The 23,906-nt window shown below is 44.9% G+C and overlaps 1 protein-coding gene and 1 pseudogene across 1 annotated transcript; one reads left to right on the forward strand and one right to left on the reverse strand.

The window, feature by feature from the left end:
- The first annotated feature begins 106 nt into the window (after positions 1-106).
- LOC139789178 (olfactory receptor 14J1-like) lies at positions 107-14,459 on the forward strand. Its single transcript, XM_071729693.1, has 2 exons — positions 107-810; positions 14,363-14,459. Exons 1-2 carry the CDS (start codon positions 107-109, stop codon positions 14,457-14,459), a joined length of 801 nt encoding a protein of 266 aa, XP_071585794.1.
- A 6,019-nt stretch (positions 14,460-20,478) lies between these two features.
- On the reverse strand, positions 20,479-23,602 carry LOC139789179 (olfactory receptor 6F1-like; annotated as a pseudogene).
- Between the last annotated feature and the right edge of the window lie 304 nt (positions 23,603-23,906).

Below are 23,906 nucleotides of genomic sequence, written 5' to 3' on the forward strand. Positions count from 1 at the left end.
GCAGCTCTTGCACTTCTGGCTCTTCCTGGGCATCTACCTTGCTGCCTTCCTGGGCAACAGCCTCATCATCACCACCATCGCCTGTGAACACCACCTCCACACCCCCATGTACTTCTTCCTCCTCGACCTGGGATCCATCTCCACCACTCTGCCCAAAGCCATGGCCAATTCCCTCTGGGACAATACGGACATCTCCTACAAGGGATGTGCTGCACAGCTCTTCTTCTTTGTTTTTTTCATTGCAGCAGAGTTTTCTCTCCTGACCATCATGTCCTACGATCGCTACGTGGCCATCTGCAAACCCCTGCACTACAGGACCCTCCTGGGCAGCAGAGCTTATGTCCACATGGCAGCAGCTGCCTGGGGCACTGGGTTTCTCACTTCTCTGCTGCACACAGCCAATACATTTTCTCTTCCGCTCTGCCAGGGCAATGCCCTGGATCAGTTCTTCTGTGAAATTCCCCAGATCCTCAAGCTCTCCTGCCCACACTCCTACCTCAGGGAAATCTGGATTGTTTTTTTGGGTTGCTGTTTAGGATTTGTGTGGTTTTTTTTCATCGTGGTCTCATATGTGGAGATCTTCAGGGCTGTGGTGAGGATCCCCTCTGAGCAGGGAAGGCACAAAACCTTTTCCATGTGCTTCCCTTACTTGGCCATGGTCTCCCTCTTCATCAGCACTGGTATCTTTGTCTACCTGAAGCCCCCCTCCATCTCATCCCCATCCCTAGACTTGGTGGTGTCATTTCTTTACTCAGTGGTTCCTCCAGCAGTGAACTTCCTCATCTACAGTATGATGAACCAGGAGCTCAAGTATGCTGTTTGGAAACTCACAACAGGATATTTTTCTCAAGTGATAAAATGCTCAATTTATCATGCATGTAAATGATAATGTATTTCATGCCATTAATGAATTCTTCTAACATATTCAACCTTCTTTATGGAACTGCTCATGTTAGATGTGTTTTCTTTCTTTCACATATCATAATGATGTGCACAAAGAAATCTCATTGTTCATACTATTTCCAGATCTGTATCTTCATTTCTGGTGTTAAACAAAGGCTTCCGGAAAGTTTTTTTAAATACTATCTATGTTCTCTGAGCATTTTAACAAATAAAGGATCCATCATTTACTTCTCTCAGGCTCATGGTGTGATTCCGGGGGTACCCTTCTCAGGACAGAGGCAGACTTGATCATCCTGATGGGTCCCTTCCAACTCTGAATAGTCTATGATTCTGTGATAACTCTTCTGGAATCAGAAAGAAATGGAGACATGTCCTTGGTTGTTCATGATGGGAGGGTGGGAACCAAGGGGCACCATCTGAAAAAAGGGAAGAAAACTCAAAAACTTGCTGCTCATCAAGACAGTCCAGCACATCTACCAAAGAGCTTGTGTCATCTCCATTCCTGCAGCTTTTCAAGACCAAAATTAATAAAGGCCTGAGCAACCTTCCCTTATTCCAAAGCCAACCCTGATTAGACCTGATTAGGTTGTCCTATGGACCTCCTGATGATCAGCCCTCTGATCATCTTTGTGGCCTCCTCTAGACTTGTTCTAACAGCTCCAGGTCCTTTTTGTGCTTGGGGCTCCAGAACTGGACCCAACATTGCAGTGGGGTCTCACCAGAGTGGAGCAGAAGAGCAGAATCTCCTCCCCTGACCTGCTGGCCACGCTGCTTTTTGTGTAGCTTAGGACATGCTTGGCTTCCTGGGCTGCCAGCACACCTTGCCAGCTGGTGCTGAGCTTCTCATCAACCAGCACCCCCAAGTCCTCCTCTTCCTCCTAGGTGCTGCTCTCAGTCCATGCTCTGTGCAACCTGTATTTGTGCTGGGGATTGCCCCAACCAAGGTGCAGAACCTTGTGCTTTTCCTTCTTGAAACTCATGAAGCTTACATGGACCCACCTTTCCATCCTGTCCCTTTGTCTGGACAGTCTGTGTCTGGAAAGGTGACTTTAGAAATGGTCACTGTATCACCACCACCACCAGGAAAAACTCTTTCTTGAGGCTTTGAACTTGGTTTTCTCCTCATCCCATCTTGGCATAGCTGGGAGGTGCTGTTCATTTTCTGACATTATTGATCTTCTCACCCCACTGTGCCCAGGAAGAATCCTGACCCACAAGTGAGGGATGAACTCTGCCTTCCTGTTGCCTGGGGTTCAGAGAGTGACCTCACTGCTTCATAAAAATAATAAAAAATAAAACTCATGGCTTTAGAGCCACCTTTACAGAGCATTTGACTCTGCTCTAACAAGGCCATGGGGAGGCTCTGGCAGCAATGGCCCTCAGTGGGGCCAATAAATGCTTCAAGATACTTTCAGGTTCCATTCTGACTTCTGATGCAGTTTCTTCATTCATCTCTCAGAATCTGAGGATCATGGACTCAGCACCAAACACACCCTGGGGCTCATTGGAATACAGAGAGCACTAAAGGGCCATGGCTCTCCATGGGATATTTTTCACATCTTCAAGATTTGTACAGCTAATTGGAGAGGTTTTCCCACTGTAGGTAAGGAGAAATATTTCATACTGTGATTAATGAAAACAGTTTGTGGTACTTCTGGGGTTTTTGATTTTTTTTTTTTTTTTAATATATTTTAACAGATTATCTCATGATTTTCTTTTTAGGGAAGAGGTGATAAAAGTTCCCTGAGGTCTGACACAGTGTGGGCAACTTTACTTCTCAACTCCCCAGCCCCAAGATTCCTTTCATGTCCCACCTGGACTTCCATCCCTGGTCCTTGCATCAGGCTTCTACTCTCCTCTCTGCAGCTGGAGGTTACAGCTCCACTGCACCACCTCCCACCTGCTCTTCTTAGAGAACTGACTGCACATGGGCACAGCAGGAGTTTTCCTTTGTGCAAGACAAGAAAAGTCAAACAGAGAAAGTGAAGAAGAATCTGAGGAGAAATGGTTTAGAGAGACAGATGGGAAAAGAGAGATGTGATCCTCATGACAGAGGTGGCTAAAGAGACAATCAGGCTGCTGAAAAACAGGCAAGCTTTGAACAACCTGCTGCTCAAAGCAGCACCCAGGGGAGAGGCGTCTGAATGAACAAAGAGTAGGAGAAGAGGACAATTGGAGAGGAATGGGAATGGCCTTTGTCTGGACAGTCTGTGTCTGGAAAGGTGACTTTAGAAATGGTCACTGTATCACCACCACCAGGCAGAAGTTGATGTTGAGGCTCTGCAGTTGGTTTGCTCCTTGCCCCTTCTTGGGGTATTTGGGAGGTGTTGTGAATTTTTCCTGCTGTTTTTATTGCTCATCTTCACACCCCACTGCCCCTAGGAGGAGTCCTGACCCACAAGTGAGGGATGGGCTCTGCCTTCCCATTTCCTGGGGTACAGAGTTTGGTCTGACTGATCCCTAAAATAAATAAATAAATAGATACATAAATAAATAAATAATTAAATATCATTGGTTTCAGAGCCACCTTTACAGAGCCTTTGCCTCCCTGCAATCATGGCCTCCAGTGACCTTCTCTAAAAAGTCTCTGGGGAGGCTTTGTCAGTAATGGGACCCAAAGAGGCCAATCAATACTTCAAGATAATTTGTGTTTTTGTTTTGGCTTTAATCATAGAATCCTAGAGGTTGGAAGGGACCTTGAAAGATCATCTAGTCCAACCCCCCCTGCCAGAGCAGGGCCCCCTAGAGTACATCGCATAGGAACGTGTCCAGGCGGGTTTTGAATGTCTCCAGTGAAGGAGACTCCACAACCCCCCTGGGCAGCCTGTTCCAGGGCTCTGTCACCCTTACAGTAAAAAAATTTTTCCGGATATTCAACTTGAACCTCCTATGCTCCAATTTACACCCATTATCCCTTGTCCTATCACTGGTCACCACTGAGAAAAGCCTAACTCCATCTCCCTGACACTCACCCCTTACATATTTGAAAACATTGATGAGGTCGCCCCTCAGTCTCCTTTTCTCCAAACTAAAGGGACCCAGCTCCCTCAGCCTTTCCTCATAAGGGAGATGTTCCACTCCCTTAATCATCTTAGTAGCTCTGCGCTGGACTCTTTCATAGAATCATAGAATAGGCTGGGTTGGAAGGGACCTCAGAGATCATCGAGTCCAACCCTTGAACAACTACCGCCACAGTCACTAGACTATGGCACTGAGTGCCATATCGAGTCGCTTTTTAAATGTCTCCAGGGACGAAGAGTCTACCACCTCCCCAGGCAGCCCGTTCCAATGTCTGATCACCCTTTCCGTGAAAAAATTCTTTCTAATATCCAATCTGAACTTCCCCCGGCACAATTTAAGACCATGCCCTCTTGTCTTACTGAGAGTTGCCTGGGAAAAGAGACCAACCCCCGCCTGGCTCCATCCTCCTTTCAGGTAGTTGTAGAGAGCAATGAGGTCTCCCCTGAGCCTCCTCTTCTTCAGGCTGAACAGCCCCAGCTCCCTCAGCCTCTCCTCATAGGATCTGTGTTCGAGTCCCTTCACCAGCTTGGTTGCCCTCCTTTGGACCTGTTCGAGGACCTCAATATCCTTCTTGAACTGAGGGGCCCAGAACTGGACACAATACTCCAGGTGCGGCCTCACCAATGCAGAATAGAGGGGGAGGAGAACCTCTCTTGACCTACTAACCACACCCTTTCTAATGCACCCCAGGATGCCATTGGCCTTCTTGGCCACAAGGGCACATTGCTGGCTCATGGTCATCTTCTTGTCTACCAGGACCCCCAGGTCTCTTTCACCTACACTGCTCTCCAGCAGGTCAGCCCCCAACCTATACTGGGACATCGTGTTGTTCTTCCCCAAATGCAAAACTCTACACTTCCCCTTGTTGAATTTCATCATGTTTCTCCCTGCCCAACTCTCCAGCCTGTCTAAGTCTCTCTGAATGGCAGCATAGCCTTCTGGTGTGTCAGCCACTCCTCCCAGCTTAGTGTCATCAGCAAACTTGCTGAGGGTACATTCTATACCCTCATCCAAGTCGTTGATGAAGATATTGAACAACACCGGTCCCAGTACCGACCCCTGAGGGACTCCACTAGTCACACACCTCCAACCAGATTCTGCCCCATTGACTACAACTCTCTGACTCCTTCCTTTCAACCAGTTCCTGATCCACCTCACTACCTGATCACCAAACCCATACTTGATCAACTTATCTACAAGGATGCTGTGAGAGACGGTGTCAAATGCTTTACTGAAATCAAGATAAACCACATCTACCGCTCTTCCATCATCTATCCACCTAGTAATTTCCTCATAGAAGGCTATGAGGTTAGTCAAACATGATTTACCCTTGATAAAACCATGCTGACTGCTCTTGATGACCCCCATGTCCTTGATATGCCTGGAGATAGTGACAAGAACAAGTTGTTCCATCACCTTTCCAGGGATGGAAGTGAGGCTGACCGGTCTATAGTTACCCGGGTCCTCCTTCTTGCCCTTCTTGTAGACTGGAGTGACATTTGCTATCCTCCAGTCCTCAGGCACCTCTCCTGTTACCCATGACTTACTGAAGATGATGGAGAGTGGCCTAGCAATGACCTCCGCCAGCTCCCTCAGCACCCTTGGATGCATTCCATCTGGACCCATCGACTTATGGATGTCCAGATTACTCAGCTGATCCCTAACCCAATCCTCATCTACTATGTCAAACTCCTCATCTATCTTGACTACTTCTGGGGCTAAATGAATCTGGGGCTCATGCGGAAACCCTGCAGGAGTAAAGACAGAGGCAAAGAAGGCGTTCAGCACCTCTGCCTTCTTTATATCCTCTGTCACCAGGGCTCCCAGCTCATTCCTTAGTGGGCCAATATTGCCTCTAGTGTTAGTTTTGCTAGCTATGTATTTGAAAAAGCCCTTTCTATAATCCTTAACCTGACTTGCAAGGTTAAGTTCCAAGGAGGCCTTAGCTTTCCTAATTGCCTCCCTACATCCTCTGACAACGGTCCTATATTCCTCCCAAGTGACCAGCCCCCCCTTCCATGATCTGTAGATTTTCCTTTTCCACTTAAGTTTTCCCAGCAGTTCCTTTTTTAACCATGCTGGTCTCCTAGCTCCCTTACTAGATTTCCTAACCATAGGGACGCTCTGATCCTGTGCTTGCAAATAGTGGTCCTTGAATATTGACCAGCTATCTTGAGCCCCTTTATCTTCTAACACCCTGTCCCATGGGATTTCTCTTAACAGTCGATTGAGGAGGCCAAAGTTTGCCCTGTGGAAGTCCAGGGTTCTGGTCCTACTGGGTATTCTGTTCCTTCCACACAGGATCCTGAACTCTACCATCTCATGATCACTGCAGCCAAGGCTGCCATTGACCACCACTGCTTCAACAAGGCCCTCCTTGTTGGTTAGTACAAGATCCAGCAGCGCTCCTCTTCTAGTCGGCTTGTCCACCATTTGCATTAAGAAGTTATCATCAATGCACTGGAGGAACCTCCTAGACTGTGAAAGGCTGGCTGTGTGAGTCAACCAGCAGATATCGGGGTAGTTAAAATCTCCCATGAGGACTAGGGACTGAAGTTGTGAGGCTGCTTTCAGCTGCCTGTAGAAGGCCTCATCAACCTCCTTGCCTTGATCAGGAGGTCTGTAGTAGACCCCCACAACTGTATCACCCACACCATCCTGCCCCTTAATTCTTACCCACAGACTTTCAACTTGCCCCTCATCAGCCCCTGCACAAAACTCAACACATTCTAGTTGCTCTCTCACATAAAGAGCAACTCCACCACCTCGCTTCCCCGCCCTATCTTTCCGAAAAAGCACATAACCATCCATGGCCACATTCCAGTCATGTGACCTATCCCACCATGTCTCTGTTATCGCTACCAGATCATAACCCTTAGCCCGTACACTGACCTTTAACTTCTAAAGACATTTTTTTCAGCCTCATTTCAGTACCTGAGTATCATGGACTCAGTTCCACTGGCACCAGGGGGCCCATGACAGGACTGAGATGAAATGAGTGTGGTGTTTTTAGTGTTCAAGACTCACAAAGCTAATTGGAGAGGTTCCAGTGTGGCGGAAGATAAAAAAGAGCATATAATAAAAAATATTGAAAAGTTCTATTTTACTGGTTTTCTGTTTAGAAATGTATATTCAACTGGTATTGGTGCAGAGTGTCTCTGCAAGAGGCCTCTACAGTGAGGAGAAGCCTTTGAGATCCAGCACTCCATGTAGAACATTGCTCCTCATGTCCCCAAACACAACATTGCTCTCATTGGCTCCCTGGGAAGGGTTTGGGATAAATTGCCTCCACCACCTTCTAACCACTACTTTTTCACCACCACTTTGTCAATGCTACCACTTCTACCCTCCATCCAGCAGCTGCTGCTCGTTCAGCTCACTCCTGTCTCTACACTGCCACTTCATCCCCACCCACCCACCCCACATGGCACCAGCATCACCAGGGTCTCTGCAGGGAGCCCCAAGCGCTGGCAGCGATTGTCCTGTCACACAATGAGGGGATGGGGGCCCGTTCCTGCCCTGCCTGCAGGACACCTTCCCTTAGGGGCAGGAGGAGCAATGCATGACAAGTGTCCCTTTCCAAAAGCCCACAGCAGCCTCTCTTTCCTATGGCAGCTGCTTTCTGCACTGCCATCAAGAACGCCCTGCAGGCTGCACTTTGCATTTCCCCCTAAGAAAGGGAATGGTTGTTCTTGGCATCACCCAGTGATGTAAACACTTTAAAAATACAAAAATTTGTCTCTTGAATCAATCTTTTTTTTTTTCTTTCTCCATGCTATGTTGCAACATTTTGTCAATTAACATATGTTTACCTCACCATATGCCTGACATACACCTAAAAGATAAGAATACTTATCAGGTCGTGTCCTGGTGCATGATGGAAACAATGAAGGTAGCAGGACACCCAAAAAGAGTAAAAGATAAGGATGACTCATCTCCGGGAAGTCGGGAAATCTGTATGTATCAGGGCCTTATGCAAAAAAGGGACCCCTTTTCTTTTCCTGTATAAAAATCGCCCCAGAAGAACCGAAGACGAAGCAGCTCAGAGCAGCCAGCAGCTCGGAGGAGCCAGCAGCTCAGAAGGACACGTGGAAGCCAGCTCCTGTGACTACAAACTCCAGCCAGCTCGGCGCAAAAAGGCGACAAGCAGCTCTGAAGGCCCAAGCGGAAAGCGGCGAGGCGATTTTCTTCTAGACCCCCCCTCTCTCGGCACTTCGGCTTCAGCTGCGGGACAGAGAAGCGGCAGGAGCGACAGACCCTACGCACCCGACTACAGCCAGAGGCCGAGGCCGGCGGACGGTGATAACGTCTTAATTACCTTCCTTCTTTTCTCTTCTTAACGACTCTTCTCTCCAAAGTAACTAATTGTATAAATCCTAAATAAATCCTTTGAACTTGTTTAAATCATAAAGCCTGGTTATTTTTGTAAACTCACGCGTCGTCTATGAGTAGTGGCTGAAATTTCCTCGCAAACAAAATATAAATAATAACTCGGATCGTGACATTTTTATTGGCGTAGTCGGCAGGATACTTGAGGAAAAAATCAGAGCCTGCTCTTAGATTGACGCTTGAATTGCAAAACTAACCCTTAAGGAAATTTTAAAACAATTTAAATGGAGTCCACAGCTTGTTCTGCCAGCTCGAGTGGTGTTCAGAATCAGGAGGTGTCCTTTTATAAAGAGAATGAATTTGTTGAGGCTGCATTGGTTCGTCCCTTTTGGCAATACCTCGTACTCCGTGACTATACCCCGAGGAAAACTCTTTATGATTTGATTTATAAACATTATAAGAATAGAAATTTTGTTGCGCTCGCTGAATCACTAGCCTCAATAGAAAACCGATCCATTTTGACTAAAGAAGTCAAGAAACAATTGAAAAAAAAGGGTAAAGATTATTTCTATGCTCGTTCCTTTTTCACTTTGGCTACTATAATTTGGCAAGAGAACGAAGAATTGAGCCAACAATTAAAAAATATGGAAAGGGACATAAAACTTTTAAAATCAGAGGAGCCGAGTACTTCAAAATCTGAGAATTGTACTAACCCTAGTTCGATACTAATTAGCGCTCCCTCTGCATCTGAATATTCCACCGATGAAGAGGAAGTAGTATCTCCCGCCAAACCACGGGGGAAAAAAAACGTTCGTTTTGCTTCCAAAACGGGGAAAAAACGGCCCTCCATTTTAAAATCAAAACCCCCGCCAAAACCTACCAATATTCAGAGATGTATCTCCTCCGACTCTTCGGAGGGAGAAATAGCTGAATTAAGACATTTGGTCAACAATATTATAAAAACTGGGGACCTCCACTCTTAAAGTTAGACTGTTAAAAACTGCCCCTCGCCTCCCTCAAAGCAAAATTACAAATGTTAAACAATATTCTATTCCCATAGCAGCTAAAGAGGGTATCAGAGAAGTTATTTCTGACCTAAAACAAAGAGGCATAATTGTGCCTTGCCATTCGCCTTATAATTCCCCAATTTGGCCCATAAGAAAACCAAATGGTAAGTGGAGGATGACTGTAGATTATAGAAAATTGAATGCGGGTACTGAGAAATTAACTGCAGCTGTCCCAAACATTGCAGATCTGGTGCTAGAAATCCAGGAGGCAGCGCACCCAGTGCTTGCCTCTCTCGATGTGAAAGATATGTTTTTCCATATTCCCATTGATTCCGAGGATCAACAATATTTTGCTTTCACTTGGGATGGAGTACAATATACTTTCACCAGGTTGCCTCAGGGCTACAAACATTCTCCCACGCTTGCCCACCATGCTCTTGCACAGGAGCTGGAAAATATTCCAGAAATAAAAAATAACCCAGATGTGAAAATTTATCAATACATTGATGATGTACTGATAGGTGGTAAAACTGAGCAAGCCGTGAGAAACGTTTATGATGCCATAATTGAGCACTTAACAAGCTTAGAAATTGAGATACCTGAGGAAAAAAGACAACCTCCATCCCAGGAAACAAAATTTCTAGGAATCAAATGGAAAGGTGGGACATGGAATATCCCTACAGATACTCTCTCTCACCTGGGAGAAATAAAGGCACCCACAAATAAAAAAGAATTACAGGAAATTATGGGAACTTTGCAATATTGGAGAAAGCACATACCTGACCTGTCAATCATTGCTAGGCCATTGTATGACTTGTTAAAGAAACACCGCCACTGGGAGTGGACTCAAACTCAGGATGAGGCGCTAAAACTCCTACTCCTAGAGGCACAGACCTTTCAAACCCTGGGACCTCTTCACCCAGAGGACCCAATAACAATCGAATGGGGTTTTTCTTCCAGTGCGTTATCTTATCACTTTTGGCAACGGGGCCCAGCTGGAGCCACCAGGCCCATATCGTTTTATTGTCAGTCGTTAAAGGACTCAGAGAAGCGGTATTCGGTCCTGGAAAAGGGTCTGCTCACAGTAAGTACGGCACTTAAGGAGATAAGCAAGATAATCAAAAAGCAAAAGGTAATCCTGCAAGGGCCTTTTAAGGTGATTAACCAGGTATTGTCTGGAAAGCCACCTCCTGAAGGAATTTCTCAGAAAGGCACAATTAGAAAATGGTATAGCCAAATTGAATATTTCGCTGAACTTTTCCAAATTGAGGAAGGCCCTGATAAGCTTCTAAAAATTCAAGAACCAATTGAATCCACAGATGAAAAAGATTTAATAATGAAAACTCCTAGCCCTATTAAAGAAGCCCCCGAATACAAAAGTGATATGTCTACAGCCTGGTTCACAGATGCTTCTTCCCGAAGGGAAGGAAAAGTATGGTTTTTTAAATCTGCTGCAATTAAACCTTCCACAGGTGAACAAATAATAAATCAAAGTGAAGGAAGTGCACAAGCAGGCGAACTGGACGCTGTTTTCAATGTATTTGTAAAAGAAAAAGACACTAAGGAACCTGTATATATCTATACGGATTCTTTTGCTGTCTTTAAGGGATGTGTTGAATGGCTGACCTTCTGGGAAAATAATAATTGGGAAATTAATAGAGTGCCTGTATGGCATACAGAAAAATGGAAGGAAATTCTGCAAATTGCTAAACAAAATCCTAATTTTCATGTAGGCTGGGTACCTTCTCACCAATCCGATTTGAAAGATGAAGCAAGCAAATTTAATAACCAAGTTGATGAATTGGCACGAATTAATGTTATTGAGATCAGAGATGCTCTAAATCAAGGTGAAGTGCAGGAATGGGGCAAGTTATTAGAATGGCTTCATTGCAAAAGAGGCCATTCAGGTACTTTTGATTTGTATAAAGAAGCACAGTCCCGAGGGTGGTCGGTGACACGTGAACAATGTAAAACAATTATTTCTGCTTGCGATTTGTGTAAAATTCGATTGGGAGAACACCCTCTGACCACTGACAATTTACATATCAGAGATGGTAAAACCTTATGGTCAACGTGGCAAATAGATTATATAGGACCCTTCCGTAGGTCAGGAAATAAACAGTATGTTATTGTAATGGTCGAAGTTATATCTGGGCTCACTTGTGCTGAAGCTTATGCTAAAGCAAATGGAGCAAATACTGTTTCTTTCCTGAATAAGGTTTTTGGAGTTCTGCCTAAGCCTAACAGTATACAATCTGACAATGGTACACATTTCACTTCCCACCTGGTCCAGCAGTGGGCAAAAACTGAAAATATTAACTGGACGTTTCATATTCCATACCATCCACAGGCAAACGGCATTGTTGAGAGAACTAATGGGTTACTTAAAAAACTCATTAGGCCCCATGAGAGTAAATGGGACGAAAGACTTAACTATGCTGTTACCACAATTAACAATAGGTGGGGTGTGAATGGTTGCCCCCGCCTGACAGCATTCTTTCCCTTGTCGCCTGATCAACATAACGACTCTGAGATACCGAGAAAATTCAAACAGCAACTATGGCCTGGCCAAACTGCTTATGTAAACTTACCTAACATAGGTAGAATTAAACTCATTTTGCAAAATCCACTGAATTCAAACTCGTGGGTGGCAACTGACATGAATGATAAACAGCACAAAATTAGCACAAACTGGATAATCTGTGTAGAATAAGGTTTAAGTTATCTTTTACCCTGTGTACTGTAAACCAATGTTTTCTTTTCTTTGTGTAATTAGGTTTTGTGTAGTAGGACAGAATGAGGTTGAATTAACGTGACTACAGACATCAGTAATCCTAGGACATCAAAACGAAACACCCCTGGTGTACAGTTTCAGACTTGGCTACTCTGAAACTGACACTGGAAGAAATTACTTACTACTGGCTGGGAGGCTAGCCACCTCTTTAGCCTAGGTAAAGTAATTTATAACATCATGATTTTGTCCATGATTGCTCCTGGATTACTGTTACCTGTAATACATTTTATTGGTCGTGTGATATTAGATGTAATTTGTATGTGTATGAAATAGACCTATGTTATGTCCTTATGATTATTCATTGTATCTTATTTTATAATTATTGTAATTCTTGTAACTTTTATTACTATGGTTATTGTTATTATTAATTCTCGTCTTTAATCGACATCTTCCCCTTCTAAATTAATTGCTAAGATTCTGTAACCGTCAATATTTTACCTTTCTTTCTACACATGTTCTACATGTCCCTACCTGCCACAATTGCTTTGTATGGGCACATACCTTACTCCTATTAAGTTGATTCTTTGTAACCTTTCATATATGCTCTCTGCTACCTTTTAGCCATTAAGTGTCTGTAGTATATCTAGATACCTAGTTGCAAACCTTCCCAATGCTGGTGGAAAAAAAAAAAAAAAAAAAAAAATTTTTTTTTTTTTTTATAAATATATATATATATATCAAGCTGTTGATCCCGAAAACACGCTCCCCTAGCCTCAAAACCCACGGGGTGAGGTGACATGATATGGTGAGGTATGTATGATGTCGAAAATGTGGTACAAAAGACAGTTTACCACCATTCCCCCACAAACACACGTTAAAAATACTCTGGCTTTTGAGCTAAGCAAACGTGCGGTGGGAAGGAAGAACTGTGTCAGGCAAGGTGAAATTCCCGGTTGCTCCTTAATGGAAACCTCGGAGATGGAATTTGCCTGCTAAAACGGCACAGATTACAAAATAGAGCCACACGACACAACCCCACCAAATGGGATGTGTGTATATATAGGGATGTGTGTATATATATATATATATACACATTAAAAAAAAAAAAAAAAAAAAATCCTGACTCAAGAGCCACGGGGTGAAATGATGTAAACACTTTAAAAATACAAAAATTTGTCCCTTGAATCAATCTTTTTTTTTTCTTTCTCCCTGCTATGTTGCAACATTTTGTCAATTAACATATGTTTACCTCACCATATGCCTGACATACACCTAAAAGATAAGAATACTTATCAGGTCGTGTCCTGGTGCATGATGGAAACAATGAAGGTAGCAGGACACCCAAAAAGAGTAAAAGATAAGGATGACTCATCTCCGGGAAGTCGGGAAATCTGTATGTATCAGGGCCTTATGCAAAAAAGGGACCCCTTTTCTTTTCCTGTATAAAAATCGCCCCAGAAGAACCGAAGACGAAGCAGCTCAGAGCAGCCAGCAGCTCGGAGGAGCCAGCAGCTCAGAAGGACACGTGGAAGCCAGCTCCTGTGACTACAAACTCCAGCCAGCTCGGCGCAAAAAGGCGACAAGCAGCTCTGAAGGCCCAAGCGGAAAGCGGCGAGGCGATTTTCTTCTAGACCCCCCTCTCTCGGCACTTCGGCTTCAGCTGCGGGACAGAGAAGCGGCAGGAGCGACAGACCCTACGCACCCGACTACAGCCAGAGGCCAAGGCCGGCGGACGGTGATAACATCTTAATTACCCTCCTTCTTTTCTCTTCTTAACGACTCTTCTCTCCAAAGTAACTAATTGTATAAATCCTAAATAAATCCTTTGAACTTGTTTAAATCATAAAGCCTGGTTATTTTTGTAAACTCACGCGTCGTCTATGAGTAGTGGCTGAAATTTCCTCGCAAACAAAATATAAATAATAACTCGGATCGTGACACCCAGCATGGACAGAATGTCCTGGCTTCGGAAGAAAACTCAACACAAAAAGGGGGGACACCCACTCTCACTGCCTCACGGGTGCTGGCTGTGCCCTCCATGCCTCTCCCCGGTCCTGGCCCCACCGTGCTGTGTTTGCCTGGGGGCTCTGCAAGTGAAGAGGGGAAAGGGGGAGGTGGGGGCCAGGGAATCCAAATGAAAAGAGTCTCCAGCTGAGACCAATAAAAGGTCAGACTGTCCCACCAGCACTGCTCTGGGGGCATCACAGGGGTGGGGGAGCAGCAACACAGTGCCAGGTAGAGGTGCTGAACAAGTGCCAGCTGTCAGCCAGAGGTTACAAGTGGTGGTGACAAGGTGGTGGTACCAAATTGTCCCTATGCCTTCTAGGACCTGTTTGTCTTATCCTCCCATAAGCCTTCTCCCCTGCAGGCTGCAGCTGGGTGTTACAGCTCCTTTGCACCAGCTCCCAAGCCATCTCTTAGAGAACTTCTGCACTCAGGCACAGCCGGAGTTTTCCTCTTTGTAAGCCAAGAAAAATAAAGCAGATAAATTTTCCCAATAATTCAAATTTTTAGTCAGGTTATTATTCACATTAATGTTAGTATCAATAATAATATTAATATATAATTATGTGTTACTTCATTAAATAAACTATTTTTATTGCAGTCCATTAATCTTATCCTTTTTTCTAGCCCACTGTTTTGGGGGAAGGTGAGTAAGTGGCTGTGTGGTGCTTCGTGTCTGTCTGGGATTAAACCACCACAGTCATTTTTGGTGCTAAATATAGGGCACAAAGGGCTGAGATAAAGACAGGTCTATCAGAGCATGTTAAAACCATGTTGCGTGAGACGAATCTCGCTGCGGGCGCGAGCTCGGTTCGTGAACAGAGTCAGTCGAGCTAGTGTCGGTTCGGGCTAGTATCAGGGAGCTAACTTTGATCCGTCCAGCTCTGGGACCTGCTGGAACCACACCCTGCCAAAATCGGGCATGCGCATCTGGGCTAGCCCCAGCTGGCACAGGCGGGGCGGGCACCGTCCGGGCACCTGCTGCCTACAAAACCAACTAGTTATAATTCTTCATTGTATGGGTTTATTAGTGGCTGGTCACCATGTTGGTTAGTTAACTCTCAGAGCTGTTCTTAGAGCTGGTGGATGCCACACCTTCCTTGCTCCTCTTTGTGCTGATTGTCAGCTCAGGACTCTGCTCAAGGGCATCACTGGGCTGTGCTGTGCTGTGTGAAACTGACCCCAGACCTGCAGTCAGTATGGCCAGGCCATCATCTCCCTCCTGCGGGTGCCATCTCCTGCAGACTGTCAGCAGCTACGGGCCTTACAGTTTCTTTCATGAGCAACCTATGGAGGAGATATGGCTGTTCTTTGGGTGCCACCGCCTGGACATTTTTGTTAATTACCTTTTCTCCTTTAATAAGGAGTCATCATTCCTCATCTTCTCATTCTCTGTGCGTTCCCTACAGTGGTTGAATTTTTGAAGATTTTGACTATGGTTGGGATGCTGATACCTCTACAGTCCCACTGCTGGGAAACAATATGGACCTGGTTGTGGTTTATGTTTTGTTCAGGGTCAAACAGCTCTCTCTGTGTACTTTCTAGGGATTAGCTTCTCTTACTTGATTGCAGCACATTTCATGTTCATGGATCACCTGTACAAGAGTGTCCATGCTCAGGTCCACCCCTCCATCACAAGACCATCTGTGTGTTTAGTCTCTTTCTTGATGGGCTCAGAGGCCAAAACCAGACCCACCTGAGCCTTGCTAACCTTTTCAACCTGACCCACCTGCTGGTTCTTTGTGTGCTCTTCACTAGCCTAAATCTTGGCTAGGGGGGTATCTATGGGATGTACTTTTACAACCAAGTTCCAGAGATGGGATACAACATCTTGCCAGGCTGAAGCAGCCTAGAAGCTGCCACTTGCTCTGTTCCCATTGCTGTACCCATCCCCATGGGGCATTTGCCACCATCCAGGGGGCATTACAGAGATGGAGCACTGGCCACTTTTCTCCTTCCCCAGTGTCTACAGCCAGCTGGATGGCTTCCAGCTCTGCAAAATGGCTCCATTCTCCTCCTTCAGTAGTTTGTACCACTTGTGTAGCAATAGGCCAGGCAGGAGAGGCAGTGGGGTGGCCCTGTGTGTTAGGGAGTTTTGATTGCCCAGAGCTTAATGATGGTGAGGACTGGTGGAGTACTAATGGAAAAGAATCAGAGGGAAAGGCAACAAGGCAGATACCATGGTGGGAGTCTAGAGCATCCAACAAGGACGGCGAGGCCAATGAAGCATTCGTAGAATAGCTAAGACCTTGTTCTTATGGGAAATTTCACCTTTCCAAATGTCTGCTGGAAATAAAGTACATCAGAAAGGGAACAGTCCTGGAGATTCCTGGAGTGGGTGGAACAGATCTTCCTAACATAGCTGGTGAGGGAACCATCATACCTCATGTGACCTGCTGCTCGTAAACAGAGAAGGACTTGGGGGTGATGTGATGGTTGGAGGTTTGGGTTCAGTTATGATGAAATGATAGAGTTTCTTTCTGTGGAGATGCAAGGAGGAGGGTCAGCAGAACTGTAACCTTGGAGTTACAGTTACAGTCCCGGGGCCTGGATCCAGCATTGGGCCAACCAGTGCGGGAGGGCTGATGTCAGTGAAACTCCCAAAGCCACCAACACAGCCCTTCATTATATAGGCCTGTTTCATTTATGAAGCATGGTAGAGACATATCAGGTTGAACAACCAGAGCAGACGTCCTTTCACTTCTTTCCCCAGTCCTTATCTCTGTTGTTTTGAAGCCAGGTAAAACCTAGAAAGCGAATATAGTGTAGCAATACAGGAATTAGAGAGTTAAACTCAATATGCAGGCTTAAGCAAAAGCATAGAGAACTTAGTATGAAGAAATAATGGAGGTAATAAATCCGCTAGGGTACAGGTCACTTTGACATAAAGGAACTATAGAATGCTAGCATCCTCAAAATAAGACATGAAAAAATGGGACCTACAAAAAACAAAGGGAGATAAGGAAAGAGATGAGCTAAGCAGTCAGCATTTTTGTCAGACACAAAAAAACCCCTGCCAAATGCACAAGGAAACTATCCATATTAGGAAAAAGTTATGGAAAGGACACCAGTTCAAGAGGATGAAAAACAGGAACGACCCCCAGATCCTCCCCAAATTGAAGACCAAGCCTCTAACTCCGCCTCAACTCCGCCTGTTATGAATATTAAAAGTAGATGTTGCAATATAATGAATATTCATAATGTATGTTGCAATTGCTTGGCAAAATTGTATAAAAGCTGAAATGTGAGATTGCTGAATTGGAGCAGTTTGCCCAGGACAACCTGGCTGCTCCCTGGCCGTTAATAAATACCTCCTGCTTAAAGGCTACAAACTTTGTCTCTGACCAGTTACTCTGTCCGTGCCTTGTTTGGGGCATAAAATTGGCATCAGTTTGTAGGCCCTAGGACATATGGAGACCCTGATCTGTCTCCTTGCTCTCCAGCAAACCCTTTCAAAATGCTAATGAGGATTTTTTCAGGAGTTTGCAAAGGTGCCTTGGTACCCTGCTCCCTGTGGATATGGTTCCTCCATCCGGTCCCTTACAACAAGATCCGCTCTGACATGCTCCACGGGCTGCAGGTCCACAACTGCTCCACTGTGGTCCTTCAGAGGCTGATTCACAACTGTTCCACCGTGATCTTTCAGAGACTGCTCCATCGTGCTCCTCTCTGGGTTATAAGGAGACAGCCTGTCATCTCACTGCAGAATATAGAGGCACTTCTGTTCAGGGCAACTTCTCCCTCTCCTCCCCCACCAACCTTGGTCTCCCTATTCTGGCAGTGCTCTTTCTCCTAGTACTGCTATCTCTTCCCCCTCTCCTCTTCCCTCAAGTCTTACAACGGGTTGTTTCCCCTTCTTGAATGTGTTAATTGCAGAGGTGTACCCATTGTCACTGATGGGTGATGTCACTGATGTCACTGATGGCCTCAACATTAGCCAGAGGCAGGCCTGGACATTTTGGATCTGGGAGAGCTTTCAGCAGCTTCTCATAGAAGCCACCCCTGGGGCCCCTGCCCTTCTCCCAAAAATGGCACCACATCAATCCAGAGAGGCTGCTTAGGATAGATGTTAGCACAGGACTTTGCAGAGTGGAGTTAATGGTTGTACTTGATGATCTTAAAGGTCTTTTTCAACCAGAACAAACCTGTGATTGATTCTGTGGTTTGCAAAAGGTACAAAGAGACTCAGGTAATGAGAAGTGGATGTCATCTCTCTGGACTTCTGCAAGGCCTTTGGCATGGTCCCCCACAATATCCTACTCACCAACTTGGAGAGACAGGGATTTGATGGGTGAACTGTTCAGGGGATAAGAAACTGGCAGGATGGTTGCATCCAGAGGAATGTGGTCAATTGCTTGAAGTCCAGATGCAGACCAGTGACAAGTGGTGTCCCTCAGGGGTCCTGTACTCTTTAATATTTTTATCAGCTCTATAGACAGCGGGATCGAGTGCACCATCAGCAAGTTTGCAGGTGACACCAAGCTGAGTGGTGCTGTTGATAAGCCAGAGGGACAGAATGTCACCCAGAAGGACAAGGGGCAATGGTTTTAAATTAGAGAAGAGCTGATCTAGATTGCATGTTAGAAAAATAATTCTTTGCCATGAGGATAGAGGAAAAACGGAACAGGTTGCCCAGGGAGGTAGCTGAGGCCTCATCCCTGGAGATATTCAAGGTGAGCCTTGATGAGATATGGAGAAGGCTGAGGTACTCAATGACTGGTTTTCCTCAGTCTTTACCAGCAAAGGCTCTGGCCACACCACCATCCAAGTCACAGAAAACAAAGGCAGGGGCTCAGAGGAGGACGATCTGCCCACTGTAGCAGAAAAGCAGGTTTGAGACCATCTAAAGAACATGAAATTGCATAAATCCATGGGACCTGATGAGTTCTATTCATGGGTCCTGAGAGATTATCTGGAGGCAGGAGCTGAATACACCATTAGCAAGTTTTCTGGTGTTTCTTAACTGTATGGTGCTGCTGAGTCTCTTGAGGAACAAGAGGCCTTGCAGAGGGATCACAGTAGTTTGGAGCATTGGACATTAATAAATGGGATGAAATTTATCAAGTAGAAATGACAGATTCTGCACCTGGGATCGAGTAATGCTGGGCATCACTAGAAACTGGGAGAGGAGTGGTTGGAGAGCAACCCTGCAGAAAGGACCTGGAGATGCTGGTCAGCAGAAGGCTCCAGAGGAGCCAGCAGTATGCCCTGGTGCCAAGGAACAAACCACTTCCTGGAGACATCAAATACAGGAAGAGCAGACAGTCAAGAGAGGGGTGGCCTCACTTTGAGTAGTGTGTGTTCTGGGGCCTACAAGTCAAAAAAGGTGTGAAAGTCCCCAAACACTTCTGGTGGAAGGAAACAAAACTGGTGAGAGGCTGGAAGGCATGCCCTGTGAGGAGCAACTGAGGACTCTGGGTTTGCCTAGTTTGGAGACAAGGAGTCTGAGGGGCAACCTCATGGCACTGTGCCACTTCCTGAGGAGTTGGAGAGAGGGAGGTGCTGAGTTCTTCTTGATGGGACAGATGGGAATTGTTCAAAGCTGCCTCGGGGGAGGTTTAGAGTGGAGGATAGGAAGCATTTCTTTCCTGAGAAGGTGGTCAAACACTGAAACAGGCTTCCAGGAGAAGTGGTCGATGCCCCAAACCTGCCAGTGCTTAAGAGGCATTTGGACAATGCTCTTGATGACATGATTTATCTTTTGGTCAGCCCTGAATTAGTCAGGCATTTGAACTAGATGACCACTGAACTAGTCTGGTATGGTCTATATATGCAGCTGTGCAGGGTGGATCTCTGCAGCAGCTGGGCTCAGACACTCAGTCTGTTCAGTCTGCTCCTGGATACCAGCCTTGCCAGCTGAAGGCACCCGTGCATCTGATCCCCTGAGGCCACATCCCCATTCCAGGTGCTGGTGCAGTCCTCCTCAGTCACACACACACCAACACTCAAGTCCAGTCACTGTGGTCTCTTAGTTGCTGACACTAATGACACAGGGGCTGCCTGACCTCCTGCCCCAGTTGCTGCACTCACACCCCTGTGCTTCACACAGAAAAGAGATTCAGTCCCTCAAGAATTAGAAATCAAGTTTAATGAGAAGACAGGACAGATGGCACTGTCTTTCGGTCTTTCCCTAAACTTCCCACAGCAAGTCTTGTGCAATCCAGAATTTCTCTTCCTTTCCACTCCATAGTGTTTCCTACACCCTTAGCCAACCATCCCCTTGGTCAACCAATGAATGCTGCTCTCAGTGATTCATCCTGGTGGGTTTCATACCTGGACAACAGGGGCGATGGTCTCACAGTTCCTAGAAGGAACTAAGACAAGATGTTCATTTTTTCAGGAGCCTGTAATTTGGGTTCTCACTTGCTGGTGAGCTTCTTATCCCAACACAAGACAATGAGAACATAAGTCTCCTGAGGCAGTCATGTTAGGACATTGAATACATATTCAGTGGTGTTATCTAAGAGATGACAGAGCAGATCATTGGAACTGCTGCCCAGAAATGCATACTGAGAAGGGGAAAAGCTGTGTTGTTGCATGGGCAAAGGCTTTCTTTAGGGCCAGGATCACAGTCTTGTTTCTAAGACTGCAGATGAATGGATTTAAGAATGGGTATAGGACAGTGTTCAGCAAGGCTACAATTCTATTAGTGTCCAATGAATCGCCTTCTGAAGGACACACATAGAGAGCAATGCAACTCCCATATGCAATGGCCAAGGTGGTGAGATTGGAAGAACAGGTGGCAAAAGCTTTTTTTCTCCCTGAGTCTGATGGAAGTTGTAGAACACAAGAAATGATGCACATGGAAAAAGCCAATGTTAAACATAAGGAGCTCAGAACAATACATGATAAGAAAACCGAGTCTGTTTTCCAAAGCAAGCTGGTGTCAGAGCAGGATAGTTTGAATAAGGGAGAGCTGTCACAAAAAAAATGGTGGATCTTTTTCAAGCCACAGAATGTCAACTTGTAAAGGAGGACCAGGCGGTAACTTGACTGTGAAGCCCATGAACCAAGCAGCACCACCCAGATGGATGCTGAGCTGAGGCTTCATGATGGCAGCAGAATGCAAAGGCTGGCAGATGGCAAGATAGCGGTCAAAGGACATGACAAGTAGAATGAACTCTATAGTACAAAGGGCAAAATAGAAATAGGACTGGGCAAAACAGGTGCTTAGTGAGATTTTTCTCCTACCAGAACCCAGGATCACAAGCAGTTTGATGTTTGTACAAGATGTAAACCAGATTTCCAGAAAGGACAGATTGCCAATGAAAAAGTACATGGGGGTCTGCAGGTAGTGATCCATACACACGAGGAGAATGATGGCTGCATTCCCCAGCACTGTTGTCAGGTACATGAATGGAAGGACCAGAGAGAGAAATAGCTGTAGCCTCTGATCAAGTCCTGAGAAACCCTCTAGGATGAACTCAAGAACTGCAGTTTCATTTTCGGATCCCATGCTGGATTTCAGTTCATCCTGTTGAGACAGAAAAATAGCAAAAAACCAAGTGTGATAATTGCATAATCTGGAATAAAAGTTCTAACTTTCCTTCTTGCAGTCTTCCTAAACAGCAGAGTCAGAGAGTCCTTCAAGCATTTCTCACAGCTTTTTTTCTTTTCTGTTTCATATCACAGCTAGAGTCCTCAGTCTTTGTTGTCTTCTTCCTGCCTTTTTCAAACACTCATTAAGAATTTTAAGGATTTTTAAAAGCTGCTAGTTAATTCACCCAGTCTCTGAGAAAATCAAAATTCTCAGACCTATTCCAAACGTGTCACACCTGTGTGCAAAACCCATCTCTTCTGTTGCACAAATACTAAACCATCAAATCCATTCAAATAAAATCTCCATGCTGAAAGCTATTCTTTTTGGTTTTCAGTACTTGCCTTTTTGGACTAGGAATGCTTGGGAAACTGGTGATTTTATAAAAATGGAATATCAAGTATCTCTTCTGGAAATCTGTGACTTTCTTCCACAACTTCTTGCTCTCTGTTTCTTCAGAAAAGGGGAGGACAGGCTGTGATAGGGACTAAGTATGACTTGTCCTCTTCTTCACTCTAAAGAATGACTGGTATTTCCTATGGTTTCACACAGTTTGTCACACGGTCTCATCTGACATCTGTTTGCACTGAGGTGCAGTTGCTTCCAAAGAGCTTTGTTATTACTATCAAATGTCCCAACTGAAATGCTGGAAGAGATTTGCAACCTTTCTTTTGTGTGCCAGTTATAGGTTGGGAGGATCCAGCCTCTACATTTTTCTCTTGTCTCCATTGAGTATATAGGGAGCCTTGGGAAAACAAGTTCTCACTAGTAGCTGCAGTGAAGTAGATGAAAATCACAATTCAAGTCTCAAATCTCTGATTTATTAATGACTTATGTTTTTTTAAGACAAATCATGCATCAAACAGAAGGAAGCACCAGAAAAACATATTAAATGAAGACTACCAATTTTCCCTTCATCTTCACATTTGTTTCCAGACATAAAAATGATCAGAGCAGATGACTCCAAAACAAAAAGAATTCAAAATGCAAAAGGAGGAGGGAAGACACAGTTGGTTTGAAACAAAGCTGTATATTTAGTGATTTCTCCTTTTTATCATTATTGTTTCAATTAAAGCTGTGTAGTTTAGTTTCCAACCCATAAGTCTCTCTCCCTTATTCTCCTTTCTTTCTCAGGGAGAGGAGGGGCATTAACAGACAGTATCTGTCATTTGGTTTAATTGCCAAACCAGCCTTAAACCCTGACAGGGATAAAAAAACTTTGTTGAAAACTACATTTTCAGTTTTAATTTGAGGAATTATACCACTCCAAGTACCAGCCAAACTCAGGCTGAGTTCAGCAGATTCTACACAAGATGGCATTGTGCTTATTATAGTTTTGATTCTACTGTGTGATATTATAAATTTTTCTCATCTGTTTTGTATTAATTCTCATATATTATCATATATTGGTGAGGACTAAGACAACTACCACAATTAGGGCAATGAGCATGCCTTGTATGGAGAGAACTGCTGCTTCTGCCTCTGCTGCCACTGCTTGACCCCCCTCACCCAAGGCCACAACTTGGACACAGCTGGCATGTGGCTGCTACTGCTGCAGACATCAGAGCCTCTCCCCCTGATGTAAACACTTTAAAAAATATTTGATTCTTGAGCAAGAATGATTTAGTTTTTTTCTTTTCAAGCTCCCATATCAAACATGCTGCCACATTAACATATCTAAAAGACTGGCAAACAGGAAAACAAATTCCTGGCACCTGACATGTGGCCAGATGTCGCAAAATTAGCATATCTTAACGAACTGATAAGGTAACTTGTCTTCGGGAAGTATGCTCAACTCCAGGAAAGCGTGTTTTTTATCAAAAGGAAAAAAAGAGGGGGACCTGCTCTCCTTTGCATTATAAAAATTCCCCAGAAAGAACCGAAATGCAGCTCAGAAGAGCCAGCAGCTCAGAACCACCACGTGGAAGCCAGCTCCTGAGACTACAAACTCCAGCCAGCTCAGCGCAAAAAGGCGGGCAAGCAGCTCCGAAGGCCCAAGCGGAAAGCGGTGACGTGGCTTTTCGACTACAGAGGTGGCACGGTAAAACGACTCCTACCCCCTCCCATTCCGCTAGGACCAACTGGCGGTGAAACATTTTTAAATTACCCCCTCATTTCTTTCTTTCTTTCCGTAATGACCCGTCTCTCCAAAAGTAGCAAATTGTGTTTACCCTTCCTTAACTGTGATATTTTGTTTTCCCTTCCCTAAAAATAAACCCTTGTAACTTGTTTAAGTTTCAAACATGTTAGCTTGCAATTTTATGCATCATCTCTGAAGCAGAGGCTGAGAAATCCTCATAATCAAAATATAAAATAATAAACGGATCACGACATTTTATTGGCGTCACGGACAGGATACTATTGAGGAAAA

The sequence above is a fragment of the Heliangelus exortis genome, chromosome W, assembly GCF_036169615.1.
Source record: "Heliangelus exortis chromosome W, bHelExo1.hap1, whole genome shotgun sequence".
NCBI lineage: Eukaryota > Metazoa > Chordata > Aves > Apodiformes > Trochilidae > Heliangelus > Heliangelus exortis.

What these genes read in the sequence shown, in the direction of transcription:
- LOC139789178 (XM_071729693.1), top strand. Translation starts at nt 107, where the DNA reads ATGTACTTCTTCCTCCTCGACCTGGGATCCATCTCCACCACTCTGCCC. An exon ending in ATGATGAACCAGGAGCTCAA is followed by an intron (nt 811 to 14,362) that starts GTATGCTGTTTG and finishes TCTCCCCTGCAG; the next exon opens with GCTGCAGCTGGGTGTTACAG.